Source organism: Rhineura floridana, chromosome 9 (assembly GCF_030035675.1).
Source record: "Rhineura floridana isolate rRhiFlo1 chromosome 9, rRhiFlo1.hap2, whole genome shotgun sequence".
Taxonomy (NCBI): domain Eukaryota; kingdom Metazoa; phylum Chordata; class Lepidosauria; order Squamata; family Rhineuridae; genus Rhineura; species Rhineura floridana.
This window is the reverse complement of record NC_084488.1, coordinates 125,895,716-125,915,927: the sequence shown is the minus strand read 5'-3', so window position 1 is coordinate 125,915,927 and position 20,212 is coordinate 125,895,716. Positions and strand designations below refer to the sequence as shown.

At 47.1% G+C, this 20,212-nt stretch overlaps 1 protein-coding gene across 4 annotated transcripts in view; it reads left to right on the top strand.

Moving 5' to 3' along the window:
- Nucleotides 1-19,553, top strand: part of LOC133363932 (cytochrome P450 26B1) — a 33,199-nt gene extending 13,646 nt beyond the window's left edge. For 3 of the 4 annotated variants that reach the window (XM_061583691.1, XM_061583694.1, XM_061583693.1), the window contains exons 3-6: nt 7,152-7,427; nt 10,164-10,319; nt 11,529-11,810; nt 14,355-19,553. In XM_061583691.1, coding sequence (XP_061439675.1) covers nt 7,152-7,427; nt 10,164-10,319; nt 11,529-11,810; nt 14,355-14,747 — 1,107 coding nt within the window. In that variant the 3' untranslated portion in view covers nt 14,748-19,553. The remainder of the gene's footprint in view (nt 1-7,151; nt 7,428-10,163; nt 10,320-11,528; nt 11,811-14,354) is intronic. The other variant, XM_061583692.1, reaches the window with a different exon arrangement.
- The last annotated feature ends 659 nt before the right edge of the window (nt 19,554-20,212 follow it).

Here is a 20,212-nt window from a genome sequence, read left to right as displayed (position 1 = left end):
CTTTGCAGTGTACTGTGTAACCAAAGTTTCCTAATTTTTTAAAAAAGTTTTTTTAAAAGAGTGGGCCAGGAGATCTGGAACTCAGCAGAAACGTTCTGGGGCTCACTAACAATGCCCCCCCTCTCCCACACAAAGATTGTCAGGATCTGAACTCAAATGACACCCCCTTGAAGTACTGCAGATATAAATGATAATCCAGTATGAATAATGTTTATACATTTACTAGGTTGTGTACATTTTAAACATACTTTTAAAATTAATTCCAAAAACATACCAACCTATTCCAAGGACTTTCAAATACATATCCATTAAGAAAAATTGAAATGACACTTGGCTATCAGACGATTAAAATTCCGAATGATAATAAACCCTGCTCTTTCTTTACCCAGTCATCTGTTTGATTTCTGAGTGCAAGTATTTTGCTGTAGGGCCGAGCTAAGATATTCTGTCCCCCTAACCCAGAACACAAGTGGCTGTGTGTGATGAAGGGCTGGCTGCATCTTTTCCTTATGTGCTTAGTTCATGTGATCTAGCCACTTGGAGCAGTAAAATGTCTTGGGATAGCACTGCAGGGTAGCGGCTGCAATAATTAATTTATACCTATTTAAAAAAATCACAGCCCTAAGCATCCATTTGAGTTGCTTGGCCCATCTAGCTGACCCTGCCATCCTAGCTGAAACGTAAAAGATTTTGTCATGAGAGCCGCAGGATTGCAGCTTTCCCAGTAGCAAGATACTCACCAGATCTTCTAGCATTGCTCCAGTAAATGAGGATATACAGTTTCCAGTGGACATAACCATTGCATATAAAACTAACATCTCTCACTGGCTGTGTCTTAGTTCTGCACTCAGGCACGTAACAATTAACAACAGATTCCACAACTTGAAAAGCGCCTGAATTTCAGGCATTTGTGGAAGAGTTCACTGTTATGTGCCACGTGAAATGGATCTCAATCCTACTGCAGCTCGTGCGATGCGGTTCAGTTTTTCCTAAAGAAAGTGTTGTTCAAGACCACCTCTGTTGCTGACATCTCTCAAATAGTGGGGAAATGGGGTGTGCTGGTTGGGAGTGAAGCGTTGTGCCCCCCCCAGTGGGCTATATCTCACTGTGGTGTTGGGTGAGAGTAAAATATGGGAAAGAGATACAAGAACCTCAGGATGGATTTAAGCAACCAGTTTCTCCACTGTGGGCCAAGTTGTTATTCCCATTTGTTATTGTTATGTGCCTTCAAGTCGATTTTGACTTCTGGCGACTCTATGAATCAGCGACCTCCAAGAGCATCTGTCATGAACCACCCTGCTCAGATCTTGTAAGTTCAGGTCTGTGGCTTCCTTCATGGAATCAATCCATCTCTTGTTTGGCCTTCCTCTTTTTCTACTCCCTTCTGTTTTCCCCAGCATTATTGCCTTTTCTAGTGAATCCTGTCTTCTCATGATGTGTCCAAAGTATGATAACCTCAGTTTCATCACTTTAGCTTCTAGTGATCGTTCTGGTTTAATTTGTTCTAACACCCAATTGTTTGTCTTTTTTGCAGTCCGTGGTATGCGCAAAGCTCTCCTCCAGCACCACATTTCAAATCATTTTTCTCTTATTCACTTTCTTCACTGTCCAACTTTCACATCCATACATAGAGATCGGAAATACCATGGTCTGAATGATCCTGACTTTGGTGTTCAATGATACATCTTTGCATGTGAGAACCTTTTCTACTTCTATCATAACTGCCCTCCCCAGTCCTAGCCTTCTTCTGGTTTCTTGACTATTGTCTCCATTTTGGTTAATGACTGTGCCAAGGTATTGATAGTACTTGACAAGTTCAATGTCCTCGTCAGCTTTAAAGTTACATAAATCTTCTGTTGTCATTACTTTAGTCTTCTTGACGTTGAGCTGTAGTCCTGCTTTTGTGCTTTCCTCTTTACCTTTCAACAGCATTCATTTCAAATTATTACAAGTTACTGCTAGTAGTATGGTATCGTCTGCATATCTTAAATTATTGATATTTCTCCCTCCAATTTTCACATTTCCTTCATCTTGGCCCAATCTCACTTTCTCTATAATATGTTCTGCATATAGATTAAACAAATAGGGTGATAAAATCAGAGTTGTGGAGTTGAAGTTGGAAGCAATTTTGGGTGGAGTCGGAGTCAGAGTCGGAGTTGGTAGAAATGTACCAACTCTGACTTCAAAATAAATTTTGATTGAAAATTTTTTTAAAATATAAATTCACAATGTCAAAGAAGCTTCCCATGAAGTCAGCTGTAGTTGAGCATTTCACCATAACTCAAGATGGAAAACATTTTGTGTGTCAGTGTATGACACAGGACCCAGATGAAGACAAATGCTGTGATGCCAAGATCAGCGCATATTCAGGCAGCTATAAAAATGCTCCTACGAGAGCTTCCAATTTAAAAAGACATTTACAGCCCTTTGCAGGGCTGTGGAGTTGGAAGCAATCTTGAGTGGAGTCGGAGTCGGACAGTAGAAAAATAGAGGAGTTGAAGGTTTGGCGTACCGACTACACAGCCCTGGATAAAATACACCCCTGTCTCACACCCTTTCCAATAAATTAGTCATATTTGCAGACAGCTGCCTCTTGATTGTGAAGAGACACAAGTGCTTGTCACTTTCATGGTCACAGTGCAAGACAGACTGAAATCCCACTGCTACAAGTTGCTTGATCTCATAGTATCCTGATCCTTGAAGTGCTTTACTAAAAAAATATTCCGGGCTCCCCCTCTTTTTTTTTTTTTTTGGTAAACACTCAATTTAGCAACGGTGTTTCATTTCCCCGATAATTTCTCTTGGTTTGTTGGTTTGGTTTCACTTGGTTTGTAGAAATGGAATGCAAGGCTTGGAAATGTTTCCTATTTGTTCATCTAAACTCCAGCTCTCCCCCCCCCGCCCCCCGCCGTGTCATGTCTCTTCCTCTGTAATTCCTAAATCATCTGTGCAGTCCAGGAGACAAGGGATGGGGGGGGGGAGCGTGGGAAGAGTTATTCCTGCAGATGCTCACTAGAGGGCGCAGGGGGTTTAGTCTACACAGACTAAGGGAAGGAGAAGCTCTGGGATTTCTCTCAGTGGAAAGATATTTTAGGAGCCCCACAAGGCAGAGCATCAGGCAGGGATTGGAGCCGAGAGGCAGAGATTAAGGACTGGGGCACCTTCTCCATTTTCATCCCTGGCAAGCTGTGTGGAGGGGGGATCAAGGCCAGCCTTGCCATGCGGTGGGTTTTCAGCTGCAGTCTCCAACGGAGGATGTGCAGGAGGATGCTTTGCCACTGAGCTGTGGCCCTTCCCCAGGGAGACAAAGGCAGGAACTAGTGTCCCGATGGTGCAGCAAGACTCTCTCTACCATCACCTCCAGACAGCACAGCATTGTACAGCCGGGTTGGCTTGCCCTAGTCTAGTTCCAGAGAGTCAAAAGCAGCCTCCTGGCCCTGTGTGGCGGGCTGCCGGCAAACCCTGAAGCTCCTTTGAGTGCTGGGTGTGCGCAAAGTGGCCACACTTGGCTAGTCGGCTGCCTTCAGCTCTGTGGGCCAGGTGCCAGAGCTTGAGAAGACTGAGGGGAGATAGGATAGCACCCTTCAAGTACTTCAAAAGTTTCCACACAGAGGAGGGCCGGGATCTCTTCTCGGTCGTCCCAGAGTGCAGGACACGGAATAATGGGCTCAAGTTGCAGGAAGCCAGATTTCAACTGAACATCAGGAAAAACTTCCTAACTGTTAGAGCCACATGACAATGGAACCAATGACCTAGAGAGGTAGTGGGCTCTCCGACACTGGAGGGATTCAAGAGGCGGCTGGAGAGCCATCTGTCGGGAATGCTTTGATTTGGATTCCTGCATTGAGCAGGGGGTTGGACTTGATGGCCTTATAGGCCCCTTCCGACTCTACTGTTCTATGATTCTATGAGGCTGAAGAGGGCCCCCATGGTCTGCTGCACCAGCACAGAGTATGCTATGTGGACCTAGTTGTGCTTTGTGCAAGTTTGCATTCATGTGGAGGATGTGGAGGGCCATGGCTCCGTGGCAGAGCATCTGCCTTGCATGAAGAAAGTCCTGTGTTCCATGCCTGGTGTCCCCAGGGAGGGCTGGAAAAAGACTCCAGCCTGAAACTGCTGGTCATTGTAGACGGTACTGAGCTAGATAGCCAAATGCTCTGGCTGGGTCTGTTCCCATTTCTTGCCTCTTTCCTGACTGCGTTTTAGTGGCAAAATCCACACCACAACTGCCCTGGCACGCAGGAGCCATGCCGTGCTGGCTCCAGCAGCCAGTAATTTCTGGTGGCGCCCCACCTTTCTGGCTGTGGTTGGCAGCAAATCTCCCAGCTCCCCTCGCTGGGAGAAATGCCTCTTTCCTGGCTGCTGGTAGGAGCTGGCCTGCCCCAAAAGTATTCCTTGCTTTCCCCTCCTTCTCCCCAGGTGGTTTGGGAGTGTGAAAGAGGCCTTGCTGTCCCTCTTCCCTTCATTAGTTCAGGAAGGGAAAACTGCCACAGCCGCTGATGTTGAAAAACACCCACCGACCCGCCTACACACCTCTCCTGGAACAGGGCAAAGAGTTCTTTCTCTGGCTTGAAAACAGAAAGACGGAAGCAGCCTTTGACCGTGTGAAGTCACTTTCTCTTTCCTTTCTCTCTGGGTGCATCCCGCTGGCTCTAACTGGGGGGAAGGACCTGGTTAGGGGGGAGGGCTGTAGCCCACCGGCAGAGCATCTGCCTTGCATTCAAAAGGTCCCTGGTTCAGTTCCCAGCAGCATCTCACAGGTAGGGCTGCCTGGAAAGGAGCTGTCAGTCAGTGTCAGCCTTGCTAAGCTAGATGGCCCAGTGGGTCTAACTCGGTGCATGGCAGCGTCTTCCTAGGGTCTGGTGCAGCCCACTTCCCTGCTGATGCATAGGGCTGGTCCCCCAGAGCTTGCATGGCATTGAGATGGGTTTCAAGCCTGTGCAATTTCAAAAAGGCCCTTGGATGTTGCAGAGCCTGCTTTGTAGCGAGCCAGCCCTCCCTCCCTCTAACCAGATGTCCTCCAGATCAGAGTGGGGTTGCAAGCCAGACATCTGGAGGGCACCAGGTTGGCACAAGCTGACTCAGACGCAGGATCCATGAGCCTGGCGTTGTTCTGCGTGACTGGCCCTGAGACTCTCCGAGGTCTTGGGCAAAGGGTCTCCCAGCCTGACTGTCTGCGTGACCTGCCGTTTCCCCTCCTGCGCTCTGAAGTGCTCTGAGTCATGGATTGGGGGGGCAGGTGGGGGGAGTCATTCTGAGTGAATTGGGACAGATTTCCAAGAGGGTCATCCGGTCCAGACTTGTTCCCCAGGCCCCGACCTCTGTCTTGCCTTTTGTTCATCTGACCTGGAGGGGCCATATGTCTCCCACCCCACCTCTGAAAAGTGGTGCGTAAGCCCTGTCCCTGCTTAGAAGCAGACCGCGCGGAACCTCATTCTGAGGCAAAGGCCGTTGAAGGATCAGGGCTGTTACTTGACATAGCAGATGCAGAGCTGTGCCCAGGAAACAGGTCCTTTTCCTGTGTGGATCCTGCGGGCAGGTGGATGGGGAGGGGGACTGGTGTCAGGGGAATTCTCACATGTACAGCTTCAAAGGTTATGATCTTGGAGCAAGCCTCTCTCTAGCCTTTGCTGGGTAGAAGTGGTGTTTGCTGCTGCCTTTGCCACCCCAAATCCAACCTTCTCCGCTCCCCCCACGAAGACCTCCTTGTGTGGGGCTGTCTGACCTTTGCCTTGGTGCGTGCCCCCTGCTGCTACTGGTGCTGGAGGCCCAGATCATGGCAGTGCCCACTCATAAACAGGAAGCAAACATTCTTCCGCCAAGCTTCCCAGTGGGAATGGTGTGTGTGGGGGGAAGCGAAGCAGAACCTAAATGTTGGCCTGCAGAGCTCACTGCTTGCTGGGCAGAGATGCTGCTATGTGGGCTGCAAATGCGACCCCCCTCCTGTCAATGAACCCTTCTGGACGGTCCAAGACCTCATCCTGAGCCAAGTGTCTGTGCTGCACGATCTGAGTGGCATGGGCTCAGGATCCCTTGTGTTGTCTTGGGGGAAGTGTGTGTGTGTGTGTGTAGTTCAGCTCCTTGGACTAATTTTGCTGGTGCATTTCTTGGACCCCCCCCCCCTCTGAAGTGTCACCTCAACCCATTTTTTTGTTTGCCTGGGCTTCTTCGTAAGGGAGTAAATAACAGATGCTGGTCTGTAGTTTCAGGGCTCATCCATACTGCCACTTTCCATACCCTATGGCCACCTGTCTGGTCTGCTTTAAGCTGGATTCCTGCATTGAGCAGGGGGTTGATGGCCTTATAGGCCCCTTCAAACACTATCACTGTATGCTTCTGTGATTCCTTTTAATCTGTGATGGAAGCCCCTTGTGTCTCCATTAATTCCCCCTGCCCGTATGATGCTCCCCACAAATTGCTGCCCTCCCCAGTTTTCTCCTAAATCTGGAGTTTCCCTACTCAGAACTATTTGGAGTATTGCAGGGTAGGGAAACTCCAGATTTAGTTAGGAGAAAATTGGGGAGGGCTGCAGGTGGCGTGGGATGTCATATGGATGAGGGTGAATTAATGGAGACAGGAGGAGCTTACATTACATATTAAATGGAAGTATGGATGAATCCTTAGTCTCTCTGGTCCACTACTTAGCATTTCGAGAATGTTTACTTTATAAAAATGTTGCAAAGCATTGCAAGCTCTTTCCCATGCCCTCACAACAACCTAACCAGGTGGGTCACCATTATTCCCATTTCATTGATGAGGCAAGAAGAAACTGATTAGCTCAAGGTTACAGAACATGCACACACACAGCTTCAGTAACATACCATGAAGGCCCACTTTCCTTATACTTCCTTCCTTTGGGTTTGGCGATGGCTTTCAGTCTTCACCTTGCCCTAGTGTGTGGCCCACAAACTGAAAAACCTGCTGGCCGAGAGTCCAGTGCAAGGATTCCTGAGAGATGTTTGCTAGGATTGTGCAGCTGCTTCCCCCTTGTTGCCGCAGTCAGATGCTTTGGGCTGCTTGTGCGGTTGGATCAGTGATTCCTACCCGTGGCAAATAGCAGCCGATAGACAATGGAGCATATTTCTAGTGAAGAGTTGAATCTGTCCGTTTGTCTCCTTAGCACGCAATTAAACCATATCCCTTTTTTAAAGGTGTTCTCCAAAATCTTCAGCCATGAAGCCCTGGAGAGTTACCTTCCAAAGATCCAGCTGGTGATCCAAGACACGTTGCGTTCCTGGAGCAGCAACCCAGAGCCCATTAATGTCTATTACGAAGCCCAGCAGCTCACCTTCCGCATGGCAATAAGGATCCTGCTGGGATTCCGGATCCCAGATGAAGACCTTAGCCAGCTCTTTGAGGTCTACCAGCAATTTATGGAGAATGTCTTCTCCTTGCCTGTAGACCTGCCTTTTAGTGGCTACCGGAAGGTAAGAGACCCCTCAATCAGGGTATGGCTTGGAAGACTGGGGAGGGGCCATAGCTCAGGGGTAGAGAGAACGTAGGAAGCTGCCTTATACTGAGTTAGAATCACAGAATAGTAGAGTTGGAAGGGGCCTATAAGGCCATCGAGTCCACTCCCTGCTCAATGCAGGAATCCAAGCATCCCCAACAGGTTACTGGACATTTTTCTTGATGTTCAGTCGAAATCTGGCTTCCTGTAACTTGAGCCCATTATTCCCTGTCCTGCACTCTGGGATGATCGAGAAGAGATCCGGGCCCTCCTCTGTGTGGCAACCTTTCAAGTACTGTACTTGAAGAGTGCTATCATATCTCCCCTCTTTTCAAGACTGAACATGCCCAGTTCTTTCAGTCTCTCCTCATAGGGCTTTGTTTCCAGTCCCCTGATCATCCCTGTTGCCCTCCTCTGAACCTATTCCAGTTTGTCTACATCCTTCTTAAAGTGATTTTGATTACATAATTATGTATTACCTGCAAATTTATTCCCTGCACCTTCTCATCCGAATCATTAATAAACCTGTTGAAGACCACTGGGCCCAGGACCTAGCCCTGTGGTACCCCGCTTGTTACCTCCCCCCCCTTTGAGAAGGAACCATTGATAAGCACTCTTTTACGATTCCGTGGCCAGCTGTGGATCCACCTGATAGTTGCTCCATCCAGTGCACATTTAGCTAGCTGGCTAATCAGAATACCATGGGGCACTTTGTCAAAAGTATTGCTGAAGTCGAGATATATTATGTCCACAGCATTCCCGCAGTCTGCCAGGGCGGTTACCTGATCAAAAAACGAGATAAGATTAGTCTGGCAGGATTTGTTCTTGACAAATCCATGTTGGCTCCTAGTAATCACTGCATTGTTTTCAAGGTGCTTACAGACTGACCGCTTTATAATCTGCTCCAAGATTTTCCCAGGGATTGATGTCAGGCTGACTGGTCTGTAGTTCCCTGGTTCCTCCTCCTTGCCCTTTTTGAAGATAGGGACAACATTAGCTCTCCTCCAGTCATCTGGCACTTCACCTCCACGATTTCATAAAGATAATAGACAGCGGTTCTGAGAGTTCTTCAGGTACTTCCTTCAATACTCTAGGATGCAGTTTATTGGGCCCTGCCAATTTGAACTTGTTCAAAGTGATTAGGTGTTCCTTGACCGTTTGTCTATCAATCTCAAACTCCAATCCTGCCCCTTCTACTTCATGTTTCCTGGGAGGGCATAGGCCCTTTTTTGGGAGAAGACTGAGCCAAAGTAGGAATTGACCACTTCTGCCTTTTCTTTGTCACCTGTTATCATTTTGCCATCCTCACTGAGTAGCTGTACCACCATTTCTTTTCTCTGTCTTTTACTTTGGCTGTACCTGAAGAAAGCTGTCTTGTTGCTTTTAGCATCTCTCGCTAACCTCAGCTCATTCTCAGATTTAGTCTGTCTGACACCATCCCGGCAATTCCGTGATACCTGCCTGTACTTTTCCTTTGTGGCCTGGCCTTCTTTCCACTCCCTGTATGTGTCCTTTTTTGTTTTCAGGTCATCTCTAAGCTTTCTGTGAAGCCACATTGGCTTCTTCGCTGTCTTCCCTCTTTTTTCCTTGATGGAATTGTTTGCCATTGCACTTTTAGGATTTCCTCTTTTAGAAACTCCCACCCATCTTGGACTCCTTTTCTCATAAGGATCACTTGCAATGGAACCTTATTTACCATTGTTCTGAGTTTATTAAAATTGGCTTTCCTGAAGTCCAGGGTGTGTGTATGGCTGCTCTCAGCTTTTGCTTTCTTTAAAATCAAGAACTCAAGTATAGTGTGGTCACTTTTCCCTAGAGTTCCCGTAACTGTCTCACGTTATCCACCAATAGAGATATTGGTTAGAATCAAGTCAAGGATAGCTGATCCTCTAGCTGACCATGTGATTTACTGCCTGGATTCCTTCCTACATTTTTAGGCAGACTGTTACTGGACTCCATTAGAGCTGTTCTCTCAGTTCCTCTAACTGTGTCCAAGCCTTTGTTAGTTGTTACTACCAAGTTTACGTCTCCCTCCCTCTTAGGATTCAGTTTAAAGCTCTCCTGATGAATTTCTCCATGCTGTGGCCAAACACATTCTTCCCAGCCCTTGTGAGGTGCAACCCATCACTTGCCAGCAGTCCATCTTCCAGGAAGCGTAGCCCATGGTCCCAGAACCCAAATCTCTCGTGTTGGCACCACCCTTGTAGCCAGTCATTCGCTATTCCCGCTCTTCCTCTTGCTGTGGGGCATGGCTTCATTGCCTCTGCTTGACTGAGCTTCACTGGCTTCATGAGAACATTGGCTCAATGTTGCCACAACTGACTGGCAGTTGCTGTGCAGTGCTTCAGGCTGGGTGATGTTGGGGATCAAACCTGGGGCCTGCTGCATGGAATTAAAGTGGTCAGTTAGCAGGTCATGAGAAAGGGGCCTCTCTGTGCCAGAGGCCGTCCTGGAGAGCCCATTGGGACTAGATGGAATGGCCATACCTCAGCATAAGACATCTTTCCATGTTCAGAGTTGCTTGGGGCATGTCTAGAAGGCTCTGTTTCTTGAGGGCTGATTGGGCTGTTCTGCTGTTCCTCTACCTGACATCCAGATGTGTGGGGTGCTTCATCCAGTGATGACGCTACAGGAGGGGCGCAGCTGATCTGGGCTTTGCTGTACAGATTGCTCTCCCACAGTTTTAACCTTTGGTTTTCTCCCCCCTGTGCAGGGAATTCGTGCTCGAGAGGCATTGCAGAAGGGCTTAGAGAAAGCCATCCGCGAAAAGCTGCAAAACACGCAGGGCAAGGACTACTCTGATGCCCTGGACATCCTGATAGAAAGTGGCAAGGAACATGGCAAAGAACTCACAATGCAGGAACTGAAGGTATGTTTGGGTGGGAAGAGGCAGCAGAGATCTCCACTTTTGCCTGTCGCCACTAGGAGCACTAGACTCATTCTTGCACAGGAAGGATGTCACGCGACAAGCACCGGCCTCTCCTGGAATAAAGCACCAGCTGTCCCCAGCCTGAGGCCCTCCAGATATTTTGGACTGCAGCTCGCATCAGCCCCAGCCAACATGGCCATGTTACAGTCCAAAACAGTCTGAAGGTCAAGAGGTCAGGGAAGGCTGAACTAAGCTTTTCGTTACAATTGTGAGAAATCCTTTCTTTCTGTGACTTTTTGGCTTCACACATCAGTTCAGCTCTTCATATGCCCTGCCATTCCACCCCTTCTGCAGCACTTCCTAGTGTTCAAAGTGATCAGTAGTCATTCTTATCCTTGCTCCTGATTTGCAACTGAATTTCACCTCAAGTGACTCCCAAAATGCATTTGGAGGCTTCTGCCAAGGTGCACAGTGGGTGTTGTGATGGAACAGCATTGTGGAGGCATCCTTCTTCCTGACAGGGCTTCCAAGTCCCCAAAGGCTGGAGCGTCATGTATAGTATCCGGGACACTCATGACACAGCTCCCGTGTTCAAGGATGTGGATGTGTTTACCCCGATCGCTTTGGACAGGGCCGCACTGAAGATAAAGATGGCAGGTTCAATTACCTCCCTTTTGGAGGAGGTGTACGAACCTGTCTGGGCAAACATCTTGCCAAGCTGTTCCTGAAGGCTCTAGCCATTGAGTTGGCCAGCACAAGTCGATTTGAGTTGGCCACCAGGACTTTCCCCCGGATCACACTGGTGCCAGTTGTCCACCCAGTTGATGGACTCAGGGTCAAGTTTTTTGGACTTGATTCAAACCAGAATGAAATCCTGACAGAAACGGAAGACATGCTGGGTGCCACTGTGTAAGCCAGATGCTGGCTTTGTTTATCTTGGTTAGGGAGGTTGAGGGGCCTGGAATAGAGGAATGGGAAGGAAAAAGTGAAGCCCACCACTGCTGGAGATGGGCCACCTCACTCCTCTGGGGCAAAACCTTCTGTAGGAACTTGAAGGGAAGCCAAACAGGTTGCCATAAGGTTAATGAAATGGTTTCCTCTGAAGAGGCGCCAATGGCAGAGCAGGGATTTGACCCCAGGATGCTGTGGGTCTGAGCACATCATGCTGGCTCTCAACGCGTGTAACCCACTGTTCTCCTTGCCTTTCAGGATGGCACCCTTGAGTTGATTTTTGCTGCCTATGCGACCACTGCCAGTGCCAGCACTTCTCTAATTATGCAGCTCCTGAAACATTCCGCAGTCCTGGAGAAGCTTCGTGAAGAGCTGAGGAGCAAAGGGATCCTCCACAATGGCTGCCTGTGTGAGGGCCCTCTCCAGCTGGACACCATTAGTGGCCTCCACTACCTTGACTGTGTCATCAAGGAGGTCCTGAGGCTCTTCACTCCCATCTCTGGCGGATACCGGACGGTGCTACAGACCTTTGAGCTGGACGTGAGTACTGGGACCTCCCCCTCGCGTCTAGTCATTTATTGGAGGAAGATGGTCTGGCATGAGCTCTGGTGTGGGATTGGCTTGGTTTTTCTCTTTTTGGGGGGGAGTGACACAATTCAGCCCTAGAGCTTTGCGTGCATGTCTGTTTTTATATATTTATTTATTTGTAGGGCTTACCAGTTGCTTTTCCATAAAAAATTCCGTGGGAGACATACTTAACAAAATGAACATCGAATTGACTAGATGTACAGCAGTTACCTCACCAAAGACTCCTGAGTAAGCACAGCTGTCATGGAGTAAGAGGAGAGGTCCTTGTGTGGATCGGGAAGTGGTTAAGTAGTAGGAAGCAGAGAGCAGGAATAAACGGACAGTTCTCCCAGCGGAGGGCTGTAGAAAGTGGCGTCCCCTAAGGATCGGTATTGGGACCTGTGCTTTTCGACTTGTTCATAAATGATCCAAAGTTAGGAGTGAGCAGTGAGATGGCCACATATGCTGATGATACTAAACTGTTTAGAGTCGTTAAAACAAAAAGGGATTGTGAAGAGCTCTAAAATGACCTCTGTAAACTGAGTGAATGGGCAGTAAAATGGCAAATGCAATTTAATGTGAGCGAGTGTAAAGTGGTGTATGTTGGGGCAAAACATCTTAATTTCACGTATACACTCAAGGGGTGTGAACTGGCAGTGTCTGACCAGGAACGAGACCTTGGCGTCATAGTGGACAGCTTGATGAAGATGTCAACCCAGTGTGCAGCAGCTGTGAAAAAGGAAAATTCTGTGTTAGAGATCATCAGGAAAGGTTTTGAAAATAAAACTGCTAATATACTGCCATTATAGAAATCTATGGTGTGGCTGCATTTGGAATGCTACATACAGTTCTGGTTGCCTCACCTCAAAAAGGATATTGTAGAGTTGGAAAAAGTTCAGAAAAGGGCAACCAGAATGATCAAGGGGATGGAGCGACTCCCTTATGAGGAAAGGTTGCAACATTTGGGGCTTTTGAGTTTAGAGAAAAAGTGAGAAAGAGGTGACATGACAGAAGTGTATAAAATTATGCATGTGATGCAGAAAGTGGATAGAGAGAAGTTTTTCTTCCTCTCTCATAACACTAGAACTTGTGGACATCCAATGAAGCTGAATGCTGGAAGATTCAGGACAGACACAAGAAAGTCCTCCTTCACACAGCACATAGTTAAACTATGGAATTCACTCACACAAGAGACAAATTCATGGAGGCAGGGCTGGCGTCAAAGGGTGGCCAGGTCAGGCCCTGGCCAAGGGCCCCTGAAGGGCCCCTTGTTAGGGTGGGAGAGTAGCACGCCCCTGCAGCGGATCACAGGAAGGGAGCTTCCAGGCTGCCCGCCCGTTTGTTCGCTCACTCCACCTACCTCTCTCCTGCATTTCTACAGGTTTAGCTGTTTTAGGGCCCGACTTACTTCTGCATTTGGATTGTCTCTCCTCCCTCTTCCAGACGCTTTGAGTGGGCTACAGATATATTCCCTGTGCTGTGCGTGCAGGGCTTCCATCAGCCAAGATAGCGGCAGAGGCTTCTTTAAGGGACTGATGCCCCTACTGCCATCTTGGCTGATGGCAGGCATGTGTGCGCACGTAGCGTACCACGCATGCATGCCATCAACCAAGATGGTGGCGGGGGCATTAGCCCCTTAGAAAAGCCTCCGCCACCATCTTGGTTGATGGTAGCCCTGCGCACGCAGCTGTAAAACACAGGAGAGAGGTAGGTGGAACAGTCAGTGGCCACGCACCCGGGGCAGGCTGGTGCCGGCCCTGCATGGAGGATAATGGTGTCAAAGGCTACTAGCCATGATGGCTATGCTGTGCCTCCAAAGGTCTCTTGTCTAGACCACCTGGTGCAGAGATCCTGCTAGGAAGCCTACCACCAAAACCTGGAGCTTGTGATCATAGGATGACAGCTTCTGGAGAGGGCCCATTCACAGAATGCGATACCAAAATTTGGGAGCTGCAGACATGTGACCACTGAAGCCAAAAAACGACATGGGGATGAGAAAAGCGAGGGTTACGTCCACATATCTGGATTATGATGATGATTATTATTATTTGGATGAAGTGAGAGCAGATGGATTTTTTGATTAACAAAATAAAATCTCCCGGTTTGGCTGTTACAGTCCATACTTCTTCCTAAGTGTCAAGTACTGGGTTTGTATCCTTTTGAAGGGGATTGGTGAGTGACAGCTGCTCTGTGGCATGGCTCTCTCTTCAGTGATTTCAACAACCCCCCACACTTTATACCTCCAGGTGTAATTCACTCAACACATCTACACATAACAACACAAGAGTAGCCTGCTGGATCAGGCCAGTGACAAACAGATTGACAGATGCTTTGCTGCCTATGCTATTGAAACTTGCTGCCTTTTAATGATACCTAAAATCAGCTGCCTAAGGTGACTGCCTCCCTTTGCCTAACAGTAGGGCCAGTCATGTGTATGCCTCAAGCAATCCGAGAGGCATCATTTTTATTAATGCTCTGTTTCTTTCCTTTCTGATTAACCTCCATTCTTCTCGACAGGGCTTCCAAATCCCCAAAGGCTGGAGCGTCATGTATAGTATCCGGGACACTCATGACACAGCTCCCGTGTTCAAGGATGTGGACGTGTTTGACCCCGATCGCTTTGGACAGGGCCGCACTGAAGATAAAGATGGCAGGTTCAATTACCTCCCTTTTGGAGGAGGTGTGCGGACCTGTCTGGGCAAACATCTTGCCAAGCTGTTCCTGAAGGCTCTAGCCATTGAGTTGGCCAGCACAAGTCGATTTGAGTTGGCCACCAGGACTTTCCCCCGGATCACACTGGTGCCAGTTGTCCACCCAGTTGATGGACTCAGGGTCAAGTTTTTTGGACTTGATTCAAACCAGAATGAAATCCTGACAGAAACGGAAGACATGCTGGGTGCCACTGTGTAAGCCAGATGCTGGCTTTGTTTATCTTGGTTAGGGAGGTTGAGGGGCCTGGAATAGAGGAATGGGAAGGAAAAAGTGAAGCCCACCACTGCTGGAGATGGGCCACCTCACTCCTCTGGGGCAAAACCTGCTTTGATGAATATGCCAAAATGACAGTGGTGTTAGAGCGAGGGGTGGGTGGGCGGGGAACAGATTGAGGAGATCACCTTGATGGATTTTGTTTTGTTTTTCTGAACACTAACCAGAACGGGATTGCCTTGACTATAAACAGTACATAAATGTTAATATATGCATATATATATATATGAATGTGTATGTGTCTATATATGTATATATAGACATATATATATGATCTGAAACAGAAGCATTGCCGCCGCTGCTGCTGCTGCTGTGCCTCCTCCTCCTTCTAGAGCAGGACCTCTGGCATTTGCTAGCCATCCAAGGTCTGGCTGTCTTGTCCTTCTGTCAGAAGCATGACCTGGCTAGAGCCGGGGCAGTGAGTGACTTCTGATAGATCCTGACCTTGAAACTATCAGTGTTAAGTCAGTCAGTGACATACAACAGAGTTTGGGGAATATGTTTTGCTTTCTTTAGAATGGCCAAGAGGACCCCTGAGCAGGGCCTGGCTAAAGTGAGTCTTGCGCGGTGTTGGTGGATGGAACACCTTTCTGTGTTGCCATAATAACAGCTTTGCTGTGTCACGTCTCTGTAGGAGGTAGTAGGATGTCAGGCTACAGAGAGGCCGACGTTAGAACTGTTAACACCATTGAGAACATAAGAAGTGTTAATGCTCACAGGGTGCTTCTTATGTTGACTTCACCTCCTTGCATGTTAAAAGCATGTGTTGGGAAGCTGTAAAACAAATGGCTGGGGGAGATATGCATTTTTTTCTTGAATAGTCTGAAGATTTAGGCATGAGTATGAGTCCATATTCTGCAAAGCCTTGTGGATTTTTGAGTCTGTGTAGCTGAGAGTTCTGATATCTCCAAGGTGTGCCTCTTTGGCTATTCTTGGGGCTGCTTCTCTATACCTGTTTTCTTACAAAACAGGGTTGTGCAAGTGTAATGTTGAACTGACCTGTGGACTTGTGGCCCCTGAGAGGAGCCTTTCTGTGCCTAGTGATTATGAAAGCTCTCTAATAAACCTCAGCCAAATTCCGCAGGCTGCGGCCACCTCCCTTTTCAGCCTTGATGAGGGTCAATGACAATAAAGCGAATGGGATCATGAACAAAATATTTTTTCTGAACTGTTGCTGTGTGTTGAAATCCACTATAGGGCCCACCCTGGAGTATACCATCCAAGACAGGCCTGGGTTTCCCCAAAGGATGTGGGCTGCCATATGGGTACCATCATATCACCCTCCTTTATGCATGGCCAAACATTTTGTGCCCTTAGGAATGCCACACCATCATTAGTTAGCAGGGGAGAATCCATGGCCATGGGGGTGGGTGGAGAGACCACAGCCTGGTTTCTTCATGGCAAAAGAGGGCAATTGCAAACTGGTTGATAATGAGCCTATGGAGAAGCTGTTGGAATCAGTGGACTTTCCAATTAAATAGGCACATTTCCAGGGCCATACTTTGAATTCAAAACAGTGGCTGCTCACGTTTTTAGCCACATTAAGCAGAAACATTTATTTTGTTTTGTTAAATAAAGGTTGTTGATACTTGGACCCAACTAGTTGTTTTGAAGTGTTGCAAGCTCTCAGATCCCAGAGCTTCCTTGTCAGCTGTGGGAGTTCAGAACGCATTGTGCCTGATAGTGAAGTTCTGTACCAAGGAGAAACTGTAAATTCTGGAGGCACTTTCCATGTAACCGAAATACTTGTGGACCACCTGCCCCGATTAGCTGAGGCCAGCCAAGAGAGTTCACACCGTGCCTAGTTTGCAGGTAACCTCAAAGCATTATTATTATTATTAAAGCACCCTGAACTTGTGGACTGATAAATATTTTTTAATCAAAGCCATTTCAAATGCCAAATCTTTAGCTGCCATCTTGCACACAGTCTTAATTGTGCATCCGTTGGATGGAGGAGCTGTGTCTGTGCTGCAGCCCAGCTGTTCTGCAGTGGCAAGATTAAAACACTAAACAAAAAAATGGGATGAAGATGGGGGGTGAAATTGAGGACGGGGAGAGCATATTCAAAGCCCAGGACTCTGCCAGCCCATTCATTTGGAGCGGGCTTGTGAAAGAGCTGAGCCCAAACTCCTTGCCGTGTTTCTTAGGAGGGCTGGAACACCGTGCCTCTCATGCCCTTTGCTTCTAGGGTCTTTTCGTCAGCACCACTTTCCTCTGTTCTCTTGCCCTCACTGTCCTTTTCTTTTGTCCCCACCTGGTAGTTTGTAGTTCAGTCAGAGGAATTTTGTCAAACAATGTTTTGCCATCATGCCAGCGTGATGCCATTGAGCATGCTTGTTAGAAATAATTTTAAAAACCATTTTGGTCACCACCACAGCCAGTCTGGTTCAATGGCAGCCTAAGCAAATAAAGGCAAGGGCAGTGAGGGAAAAGGAGGCGGCGAATGGTGCTGGGAAGTAGTAGGCATGGGTGCCTTTTGTTTCCTGGCTGCTAAATGGCATTGAAAAGTGCAAAAGTTTGGCAAGATTTTTTCCCTTTAGTTTTCAGAAAGCTCTTTGATCGTCAAACCAAACACCAAAATTGGAGAGCCTCTGTTGGTAATAGTTTCAAATGCCTAGGGCACAATCCCCTGTGGAATTCTCTTGCACAAACCCCTCGAGATGAATGGCAGCCCCATTCATTTCTTGGGAGCCTGAATAAGAGAACTTCCCAATGGATTCTACCCCATGCATTTTAAGAAAATGTCGCTTGAAAAGGGTTGCATACAGTTCCTCGGCAAGGATCTAAATTTGGCCCGTTGGGGTCTTTCTGAATGCGCATCCTTGCAGTCAAATGTGGTTCTGAGTACCAGGTTAGCCGCCAGGCGGAATGTTTGGCAAGCTCCCAGTGGTGCTTGAAATTCACCACTGAGCAATCTTAGCTCACCCCCACAAATCTAGGATCAAGAGGTGGGAGTTCCAGGTCAGAGAACATAATAGCTCCCTTGAGCTTTGAGCCCCGGCACATCCCCACTCAGAAACAGACCACTGCATCCCTGTCACAAACACTGCTTCAGCCTTTGCCAACCTCCTGCTGTCCGGATATTTTGGACTACAATCCCCAGCATGGCTGTGCTGACTTGGGCTGGTAGGAGTTGTACTCCAACACATCTGGAGGGCACCAGGTTGGGAAAGAAGGCTCTACGTAATCCTTATTTACACACCTTGTGAGGCAGAAGTCTCCAGATGCACAAAATATAATTGCAAACGTTGCAAGCAGTTCTTCTCGCAGAGCAATTCTGTTTTCTTTTTATAAACTAGGTCTGGTTTCACTACTTACCTCTCAACGTTTCCAAGTAGATCCTCGATATCTTTCACAATAGATCAGGCCTCTCGTATAAGCAGAAGGGAGAGGTGCCGAGGTGGGGTTGGGTGGGGCAGGTGCCTCCAAAGTACCCCAAGTAGTTGCTGGGGTGGCAGTAAGAATGTTGTCAGAGGCATCCGTGCTCAAGTGGTTTGCTATTTCAGAGGTGCATCCCACAATCCTTTGCAGAGTTGCAGAGGATGTTGGGATGCAACTCTTCAAATTGTGTGTTGCGCATCCCTTGGGCCAACAAAATGGCTAGCGGGCGGCCCAGGCATAGGTGGGGCAAGGAAAGAGGAGGAGTGACGTTTCGGACATCCGATGACTTGCTCTGACGGGAAGCCACGGGTGGGCGAGGCTCACATGTAAAGTTTGGCAACTCATTAAAAGACAGACCTGTAAATGGGAGAAGGGAGGAAATGTAAGAGGCATACATTTATAAACTATCTCACATACACGTGTGTGTGTGTGTGTTGTATCTAGGCAAGGATAGCTTCTGTTCGCTTTACCATTCCTAACTAATATAACTTGATTAATTTTTTTTTAAAAATGTTACTGCAGTGAATTTGCAGGATAAAGCACTTTTGAGTCTCAGAATTACATGTTTGTCTTGTGTGTCTTTATTTTCTGGCACAGTTTCTGTTTGCTATATTATTTTATACATAAAGGTGTTTTTTTTGTCTGAGTTTATAAACTATTATTATTATAATAATTATTATAAGTACTATTTTTGTTATAATTCAAAATAGATATTTAGTATAAAAAGGGTTGGCTGTTTGTTTTTTTAAAAAATATTTGTTATTTAGTAAAATATGGAATATCTCATTCCTGCTCTGCCTTCTTCTTTATTGTAAAACTTGTCTGGGGAAAAAAAAGAATATGTTTTTATCAGCAGGGGTCACAATGTGAACAGGGTGGGCGGCTCTTCTCCTGCACGAGCCTTACTGGAATGTCTAGGAGTGGCCCACCCTCCAATAAGGGTCACGCAGGAGAAGCATACCCCCTCCTCCTTCACATTGTACCTGTTCTGAATATTAAATGGAATAAGCACCTGTTGGGTGGGATTATATTTTGGTGCTGTGTGAAGATGTGCTTTGTGTCATGTGGTTTTTAATGTGTAAATAATATCGGGGCCAGTCTACCCGGAAGCGCGCTCTCTCCCTCTCATATGCACAATTGCTTAACAGTAGTCATGTGGAGCACTGCTCCTTTGCTTGTGTGAAGCTCCTGTTCTTTCCACTGGGGCTCATGCTCAACTGAGGACGCCCTGGTGAACTCTGCCCCTGTGATGTGTTGAATAAATGGATGTTGTGTATTTTGTGATCTTATAAAAAATAATCCATGTGGCTATTTTATAGACTTCCATAATAAAAACAAATGTTGACTCTCCAGGCCTTATTATCGTCATTTGTTTTGGACATGTATCGGATGCCACGGTCAACAGGCCATCATTTGTCTTTGTAGAATCCAGGCTGCTATGATTTATTTAATTTAAAAGTTGTCTGGGTTGCCTTTCGGCTAAAGTTTCCAAGGCGGCTAATAAAACCGTACTATATAATTTTTTAAAAATCCCTCCATTGATAACAAAATCCAGTAAAATTCAACACCCCAACAAAAAGAGCAGCTAAAAGATGAAGCACAAGGACTGACACAAAAAGAAAAAGCCAAAATAAATTCCCAGATGAGGAGCAATCTTCTTAGTTGTTGCAAAAACAACAGAGAGCCTTGTGGTACCTTAAAGACTAACAAATGTAACAGGAGGATACAGACTTTAGTGGACTATAGTCCACATTATCAGATGCAGAGGGTGTTATCCTGGGTTGCAGATTTGTACATATGTTCTGGTAGTGGGTACTATCAACAGTGAGGTCAGAAGGAAATGAAACACAGTGCAGACAGTGATAATGGCCTTATTATCAGTGGCCATTCATAAGAAACCATTGCTGCTAATGCCAGGATGTCTGATTACACAGGGATCCTTGCATTGGTAAGGCAATGAAAACATAGGGTATGATAAACATCCATTGTGCCTGTTCAATGCACAATCT